Source organism: Aulonocara stuartgranti (assembly GCF_965226115.1).
Source record: "Aulonocara stuartgranti genome assembly, chromosome: 2".
Taxonomy (NCBI): domain Eukaryota; kingdom Metazoa; phylum Chordata; class Actinopteri; order Cichliformes; family Cichlidae; genus Aulonocara; species Aulonocara stuartgranti.
In genome coordinates, this window is record NC_138940.1 from 748,566 (window position 1) to 757,629 (window position 9,064).

Sequence of the window (9,064 nt, forward strand, 5' to 3'; positions counted from 1 at the left end):
AAAGGTTGAAGATGTGTATGAACGCTCCAGCTAGCTGAGCCGCGCATGACTTGAGGACGAGGCCGGGAATCCCGTCCGGACCAGTAGCTTTGCGTGCGTTCACCTTCCTGAAGCACTTCCGCACATCCTCCATCAGACCCAGTGTGCGCACTGACGTCATCTGCGGTGCGCACACTGTCCGGTCTCATGGTGTTCGCTGTGTCGAATCTAGCGTAGAATACGTTTAGATCCTCACACAGAGAGGCCGTGGTCTGCGGTGTGCTGGTTTTCCCTCTAAAGTCTGCGATCGTGTTTAGTCCCTGCCACATACTCCGAGGGTTGTCAAACTGTTGCTCCACCCTGTCCCTGTACTCACGTTTGGCTGCTTTGATCGTCTTCCAGAGTTGGTAATGTGCGTGTTTGTAGTCCGATGTGTTCGCGGAGGCAAAGGCGGTGCTCCGTGCCGCGCGAACATCTCCGTTAATCCAGGGTTTTTGATTTGGGAAGGATTTAACTGTTCTGGCTGGAACGACATCTTCCACGCATTTCCTGATAAATCCACAGACTGAGTCTGTGTACTCATCAATGTCCCTAGCAGCCACGTGAAACATTTCCCAGTCCGCGTGATCAAAACAGTCCCGCAGCGTAGACTCCGATTGGTCCGTCCAACAGTGCACCGCCCTCCGGGTTGGAGCTTCCTGTTTCAGCTTCTGCCTGTAGGCAGGCAGGAGCAGGATGGAGCGGTAAACTATTTACCAGGGGTTTCGGCACTGTGAGCAGGTGCCAGGTCGTGCTAAAAAATGAAATCTTCATCTCCATAAAGCTTTTCAGCAGATGGAAGCATGAAGTGCTCCAAAATCTCTTGATAGCTGCATTGACCCTGCCCTTGATAAAACACAGTGGACCAACACCAGCAGCTGACATGGCACCCAGACCATCACTGACTGTGGGTACTTGACACTGGACGTCAGGCATTTTGGCATTTCCCTCTCCCCAGTCTTCCTCCAGACTCTGGCACCTTGATTTCCGAATGACATGCAAAAGTACTTTGGACCACTGAGCAACAGTCCAGCGCTGCTTCTCTGTACCCAGGTCAGGCGCTTCTGCCGCTGTTTCTGGTTCAAAAGTGGCTTGACCTGGGGAATGTGGCACCTGTTGCCCATTTCCTGCACACGCCTGTACACGGTGGCTCTGGATGTTTCTACTCCAGACTCAGTCCACTGCTTCCGCAGGTCCCCCAAGGTCTGGAATCGGTCCTTCTCCGAAATCTTCCTCAGGGTCCGGTCACCTCTTCTCGTTGTGCAGCGTTTTCTGCCACACTTTTTCCTTCCCACAGACTTTCCACTGAGGTGCCTTGATACAGCACTCTGGGAACAGCCTATTCATTCAGCAATTTCTTTCTGTGTCTTACCCTCTTGCTTGAGGGTGTCAATGATGGCCTTCTGGACAGCAGTCAGGTCGGCAGTCTTACCCATTTTTGCAGTTTTGAGTAATGAACCAGGCTGGGAGTTTTTAAAAGCCTAAGGAATCGTTTGCAGGTGTTTAGAGTTCGTTGATTCAGATGGTTAGGTTAATAGCTCGTTTAGAGAACCTTTTCATGACATGCAAATTTTTTGAGATAGGAATTTTGGGTTTTCATGAGCTGTATGCCAAAATCATCAATATTAAAACAATGAAAGGCTTGAACTACTTCAGTTGTGTGTAATGAATCTAAAATATATGAAAGTCTAATGTTTATCAGTACATTACAGAAAATAATGAACTTTATCACTGTGGCGGAGGCGTGGCCCCGGGCGCAGCTGCAGGGGAGGAGTGGAGCGGAAGGCTCAACGGGGCGGCGCCGCGAGGCTGGTAAGAACAGCTGATATTGTTTATGGACTAATGATGGTCTCCTCCGCTGTGTTTATAGTGAGACGAGGAGGAGCGGCCGAGAGAGATCAGCTGGGCTCGAGCTGTCAGACGGTGCGACTGAGTCAGCTGTCAAAATACAAATATATCAATAAACGTGGAAGTTGGCTATACCTGCCTGTGTGTGCGTGTGTCTGTGCTGGGTGTACTCTACAAGTGGTGCCGAAACCCAGGAAGAGTGCCGGTGGAAATGTCCGACCCACAGGCCACGCCACCCGCCCAGCCTCTGCAATTCTTGGCGCAGATGCTGGCGGAGATGGCGACGATGAGCCGGGATCAGGCGGCCGACCAGCGTGCCCACCTGGCCGCGCTGCGGGAGCAGACGGACCGACAGACGCAAGTTCTGGAACGGCTGGTCGGGGCCGCTGCCACGCCGAAGCCCTTGCCGCTGTCGGTGTCGGTGCCCCGGATGGGGGACGGGGACGACCCACAAGTTTTTTTGGAGACCTTCCGGGCCACGGCGGAGGCTTGCCAATGGCCGCGGGAGGAGTGGGCTCCGCGGCTGCTCCCCCTGCTGTCTGGGGAGGCACAAACAGCGGCCCTGAGTCTGCCTCCGGCGTCGAGGAGCAGCTTCCCGGACGTGAGCCGGGCGGTGGTGGACAGGCTGGGGCTCACCGCCGAAGACCATCGCCGGCGGTTCCGGGCCTGTCGGCTGGCCCCAACAGACCGACCATTCGCCTGGGCCCGGCAGCTGCGCGACGCGGCGGTTCGCTGGCTGCAACCGGGAACATCGGAGGGCGAGACGAAGCTGGTGGACAAGGTGGTGCTGGAACAGTTCACGGAGGGATTGCCAGCGGAGACGGCGAGATGGGTCCGGTGCCACCGGCCCGCAAGCCTGGAGGTAGCGGTGACGCTAGCGGAAGACCACCTTGCCGCTGGAGCAGGGGAACCCGGGGACGCCGGACGGAGGCCGAACAAACAGGCCCCAGTGCCGGCCCCGAGACGCCGTGTGCCGGCACCAGGGCAGGCAGAGCGGCTGCCGGCGCTGAGCCCCACTAACCCTTTCGCGGCGTTGGTGCCGTCCAGGGCAGCCGAGCCAAGTGGAGCCGCCCCCGAGCCACGGAGAGCAGCACAGACGCCGGGGCCGGAGTGCTGGAAGTGCGGGCAGCCGGGGCACCTGAGGAGGGATTGTCCGCTTATGGAAGTGGGGCAGGTGTTTCGTGTTGCTGGCGCCCCAGCACCCTCCCCCGGTCCAGGAGGGACATACAGTATTCCGGTAAGGACTCGAGGGGGTATACGCCAGGCGTTGGTGGACACGGGCTGCACGCAGACCCTCGTACACCAAAGCTTGGTTCGCCCCGGGGCATTGCTGGAGGCAGAATGGGTGGAGGTGAGGTGTGTGCATGGTGACGTTCACAGGTATCCCGTTGTGCCGCTGTTATTAAAGTATAAGGGCAAAACGCATAGAGTAACGGCGGCGGTTAGCCCGCGCCTGTCGCACCCCCTGATTCTGGGTACCAATTGGCCGGGGTTTCATCAGCTACTGGGGCAGTACGCGGGGGTGCGATCACGACCGGAAGCGGGGTGTAGCGTGTGCGCGGCATTCAGCGGTGACGCGGGGTCGTCCGACACCGACTCCGGGGGGGAGGAGCTGGCGGGTCCCTCACGGGACGTCCCGCCGGCCCCGGAAGTGTCCCCCATGGGCGATTTCCCACTGGAGCAGTCTCGTGACGGCACCCTACGCTCAGCCTTTGACCAAGTGATGGCTATTGATGGTCACGTGGTGCGCCCTGAGGCCGCGCAGACCTACCCGCGTTTCGTCGTATTAAACGACCGATTATATCGAGTGAGTCGTGACACTCAGACAGAGGAAACACACACCCAGTTGTTGGTGCCGCAGGGCCGCCGGGAAACGCTTTTCCAGGCGGCCCACTATAACCCCATGGCAGGGCATATGGGCTATGAGAAAACTCTGGAGCGAATAACGGCCCGATTTTATTGGCCGGGCATCCGAGCGGATGTGCGCCGCTGGTGCGCGTCCTGCCCGGACTGCCAACTTGTTAACCAGCCGGCCATACCGAAGGCGCCGCTGCGCCCTCTCCCCCTCATTGAGGTCCCGTTTGAGCGCATCGGCATGGACCTCATCGGGCCGTTTCACCGGAGTGCACGCGGCTACCGCTTCGTGTTAGTCCTGGTGGATTACGCAACGCGGTACCCGGAAGCAGTTCCGCTGCGCACCATCTCTGCAAAGAGTGTGGCGCAGGCACTGTTTCAGGTCATCTCCCGAGTCGGAATCCCGAAAGAGATACTGACTGACCAGGGCACGTCGTTTATGTCTCGTACACTGCGGGAACTGTACGAATTACTGGGCATTAAATCTATTCGGACCAGCGTCTACCACCCTCAGACTGATGGGCTGGTGGAGCGGCTGAATAAGACTTTAAAGTCCATGATTCGGAAGTTCATTAACGAGGATGAACGCAATTGGGATCACTGGCTAGACCCTCTGTTATTCGCAGTGCGGGAGGTGCCCCAGGCCTCCACGGGATTTTCTCCCTTTGAACTGCTGTTCGGCAGGAGGCCACGTGGGGTGCTCGACCTGATTAAAGAAAGCTGGGAGGACGGTCCGAGCCCCGCCAAAAATGAGATTCAGTACGTGTTGGACCTGAGAGCAAAACTCCACACTTTGGGGAGGTTGTCACGGGAGAATTTGCTCCAGGCTCAGCAGCGTCAGCAACGCCTGTATGACAGAGGGGCTAGGCTCAGGCAATTTTCACCGGGAGATAAAGTGCTTGTGTTACTCCCTACCTCCAGCTCGAAGTTGCTCGCCAAGTGGCAAGGACCCTTTGTGGTCACACGGCGAGTCGGGGACGTGGACTATGAGGTCGCTCGGTCGGACAGGGGAGGAGCCACGCAGATTTATCACCTCAATCTCCTCAAACTGTGGCGAGAGGTTGAAACCGCTTCTCTGGTGAGCTTGGTGAAGGAGAGAGATGAGTTGGGGCCGGAGGTGCCAAATTCTATCGTTCCCGCCTCCCTCCCTTGTGATGACCATCTCACACAGGCCCAGAGAGCGGATGTTGTCGCGTTGCAACAGCGTTTTGCGGACGTGTTCTCCCCCCTGCCCGGCCGGACGTCCCTCATCGAGCACCATTTCGTGACGCAGCCTGGCGTGACGGTGCGTTCACGGCCCTACAGGCTCCCGGAGCACAAGCGAAAAATCGTGCAGAGGGAATTGGCGGAAATGCTGAGGATGGGAGTAATAGAAGAGTCGCACAGCGCCTGGTGTAGCCCCATCGTTCTGGTGGCGAAGAAGGATGGGTCTATACGGTTCTGTGTCGACTATCGCAGGGTGAACGAAGTGTCACGCTTTGATGCCTACCCCATGCCTCGGGTCGACGAGCTCCTGGACCGGTTAGGCACGGCCCGCTTTTTCACGACACTGGACTTAACCAAGGGCTATTGGCAGATTCCCTTGTCTGCCGAGGCCAGGGAGAAAACGGCCTTCTCCACTCCGTACGGTTTGTACCAGTTCGTGACACTTCCGTTCGGCCTGTTCGGGGCCCCGGCCACTTTCCAGCGTCTCATGGACCGGGTACTGCGTCCGCACGCAGCGTATGCTGCCGCCTACCTGGATGACGTGATCATCCACAGCGACACCTGGGCGGAGCATGTGCTGCGGGTGGCCGCGGTCCTGGAGTCCCTGAGGGGGGCGGGGCTCACGGCCAATCCGAAGAAGTGCGCGGTTGGACGGAGGGAGGTGCAGTATCTGGGGTACCACCTGGGGGGCGGGCAGGTGCGTCCACAGGTGGAGAAGACGGCGGCTATCGCATCCTGCCCGCGCCCCAGGACGAAAAAGGAGGTGAGACGGTTCTTGGGGTTGGCGGGTTACTATCGTCGCTTTGTGCCGGGGTTTGCGCAGCTAACCAGCCCCCTGACCGATCTCACTCGAAAGGGTGCCCCGGATCTGGTCCAGTGGACGGGGCCGTGCCAGGCGGCGTTTGTGCAGGCGAAAAAGGCTCTCTGTGGGGAGCCGCTGCTTCACACTCCTAACTTTTCCCTCCCTTTTGTTCTGCAGACTGACGCCTCGGACAGAGGGCTGGGAGCCGTTTTGTCCCAGCAGGTAAGGGGGGCCGACCGCCCTGTCCTATACATCAGCCGGAAGCTGGCAGAGCGCGAGCGCCGGTACAGCACCGTGGAGAAGGAGTGCCTGGCCATCCGGTGGGCGGTCGGCTCCCTGCGCTATTACCTCCTGGGACGCTCATTCACCCTCTGTTCGGACCACGCCCCGCTGCAGTGGCTCCACCGCATGAAGGATGCCAACGCCCGGATCACCCGGTGGTATCTGGCGTTGCAGCCCTTTAAGTTCAAGGTGATCCATAGGCCGGGGGCGCAGATGGCAGTGGCCGATTTCCTCTCTCGCTCGCGGGGGGGGGAGTTGGCTCGGCCGGACGGCTCCCCGGCCTCGAACGGGCGGTGGGGGTGTGTGGCGGAGGCGTGGCCCCGGGCGCAGCTGCAGGGGAGGAGTGGAGCGGAAGGCTCAACGGGGCGGCGCCGCGAGGCTGGTAAGAACAGCTGATATTGTTTATGGACTAATGATGGTCTCCTCCGCTGTGTTTATAGTGAGACGAGGAGGAGCGGCCGAGAGAGATCAGCTGGGCTCGAGCTGTCAGACGGTGCGACTGAGTCAGCTGTCAAAATACAAATATATCAATAAACGTGGAAGTTGGCTATACCTGCCTGTGTGTGCGTGTGTCTGTGCTGGGTGTACTCTACAATCACACTATGCTAATTTTTTGAGAAGGATCTGTATTTATGTTCAATGTATTTCTGTTTGAGAATTTTAATATTATTTCAAATAAATGTTGTATAATGACTAATGTCTCAGTTCTACTACACAGCAAATATTGGCACACAGCTTGACACATGTAGAATTAATTTCATATTATACTAATGAAAGAATATACTACTATATAGAAACATAGTGAAGACCAATTATTTAAGAGCATAAAGAGAGGTTAGTTTATTTTGGAGTAGAGATCCATTTATTAAGAATATGTTTTAAAAAGGCAGGAACGCTCTTTAGAGGTTTGTGGTTGGCTCAGGGCCGTTGTGGGGAAGTCACTGGGTCTTCAAACAGGCTGTTCTTTTGTTTGCCAAGACGCTGCTCCCTCCGCCGAGAAGTGGGCCATGAACTTCTCCCTCACCAACTTCTCCCTTATCTCCCTTATCAGTTTTAAGAAAGGCTGGTGACCCCTGTTATAGAGTCTGACAGCTGCAGGGATTATATACAAATATTCAACTATCTCAGAATTAAACCAGGTCTAAATAAAAAAAAAAAGGACTTTATGAGATAGACCTTCTGAGTATCACTACAAAGATTACCCCACAGTGGTCCTCATACCACAGTTTGATATCAGCAAACACTGAGAGCATACGCTGATAGACACCACAGCCATGCTATCATTCAAACACTGATAACACCATAAATCGAATTAAATCGGGACTTGATGACACCTTTCGAGTATTACTAGAAATATTATACACAGTCGTCTCCGTACCAATTCAATTCAATTCAATTTTATTTATATAGCGCCAAATCACAACAAAAGTCGCCTCAAGGCGCTTCATAGATACAGAGAAAAACCCAACAATCATATGACCCCCTATGAGCAGCACTTTGGCGACAGTGGGAAGGAAAATCTCCCTTTTAACAGGAAGAATCCTCTGGCAGAACCAGGCTCAGGGAGGGGTGGAGCCATCTGCTGTGATTGGTTGGGGTGAGAGAAGGAAGACAGGATAAAGACATGCTGTGGAAGAGAGACAGAGGTTAATAACAGATATGATTCAATGCAGAGAGGTCTGTTAATACATAGTGAGCGAGAAAGGTGACTGGAAAGGAAAAACTCAATGCATCAATTCAATTCAATTCAATTTTATTTATATAGCGCCAAATCACAACAAAAGTCGCCTCAAGGCGCTTCATAGATACAGAGAAAAACCCAACAATCATATGACCCCCCTATGAGCAAGCACTTTGGCGACAGTGGGAAGGAAAAACTCCCTTTTAACAGGAAGAAACCTCCGGCAGAACCAGGCTCAGGGAGGGGCGGGGCCATCTGCTGCGACCGGTTGGGGTGAGAGAAGGAAGACAGGATAAAAGACATGCTGTGGAAGAGAGACAGAGGTTAATAACAGATATGATTCAATGCAGAGCGGTCTATTAATACATAGTGAGTGAGAAAGGTGACTGGATAGGAAAAACTCAATGCATCATGGGAATCCCCCGGCAGCCTACATCTATTGCAGCATAACTAAGGGAGGATTCAGGGTCACCTGGTCCAGCCCTAACTATATGCTTTAGCAAAAAGGAAAGTTTTAAGCCTAATCTTAAAAGTAGAGATAGTGTCTGTCTCCTGAATCCAAACTGGAAGCTGGTTCCACAGAAGAGGGGCCTGAAAACTGAAGGCTCTCCCTCCTGTTCTACTTTTAAATACTCTAGGAACAACAAGTAGGCCTGCAGAGCGAGAGCGAAGTGCTCTAATAGGGTGATATGGTACTACAAGGTCTTTAAGATAAGATGGGGCCTGAATATTTAAGACCTTGTATGTGAGGAGCAGGATTTTGAATTCAATTCTGGATTTAACAGGAAACCAATGAAGGGAAGCCAAAACAGGAGAAATATGCTCTCTCTTTCTAGTCCCTGTCAGGACTCTTGCTGCAGCATTTTGGATTAGCTGAAGGCTTTTCAGCGAGTTTTTTGGACATCCTGATAATAATGAATTACAGTAGTCCAGCCTGGAAGTAATAAATGCATGAACTAGTTTCTCAGCGTCACTCTGAGACAGGATATTTCTAATTTTAGAGATGTTGCGCAAATGGAAGAACGCAGTCTTACATATTTGTTTAATATGTGCGTTGAAGGACATGTCCTGGTCAAAAATGACTCCAAGGTTCCTCACAGCGTTACTGGAGGCCAAGGTAATGCCATCCAGAGTAAGAATCTGGTTAGATACCATATTTCTAAGATTTTCAGGGCCGAGTACAATAACCTCAGTTTTATCTGAATTAAGAAGCAGAAAGTTAGCGGCCATCCAGGTCTTTATGTCTTTAAGACATCCCAGCAGTTTAACTCATTGGTGTGTGTTATCTGGCTTCATGGACAGATAGAGCTGGGTGTCATCTGCATAGCAGTGTAAATGTATGCTATGTCTTCTAATGATGCTGCCTAAGGGAA

At 54.0% G+C, this 9,064-nt stretch overlaps 1 protein-coding gene across 1 annotated transcript; it reads left to right on the plus strand.

Moving 5' to 3' along the window:
- The first annotated feature begins 1,741 nt into the window (after positions 1–1,741).
- Positions 1,742–6,592, plus strand: LOC309691136 (uncharacterized protein). Its single transcript, XM_082508710.1, has 2 exons — positions 1,742–5,797; positions 5,846–6,592. Exons 1-2 carry the CDS (start codon positions 2,078–2,080, stop codon positions 6,404–6,406), a joined length of 4,281 nt encoding a protein of 1,426 aa, XP_082364836.1. The 5' UTR covers positions 1,742–2,077; the 3' UTR covers positions 6,407–6,592.
- The last annotated feature ends 2,472 nt before the right edge of the window (positions 6,593–9,064 follow it).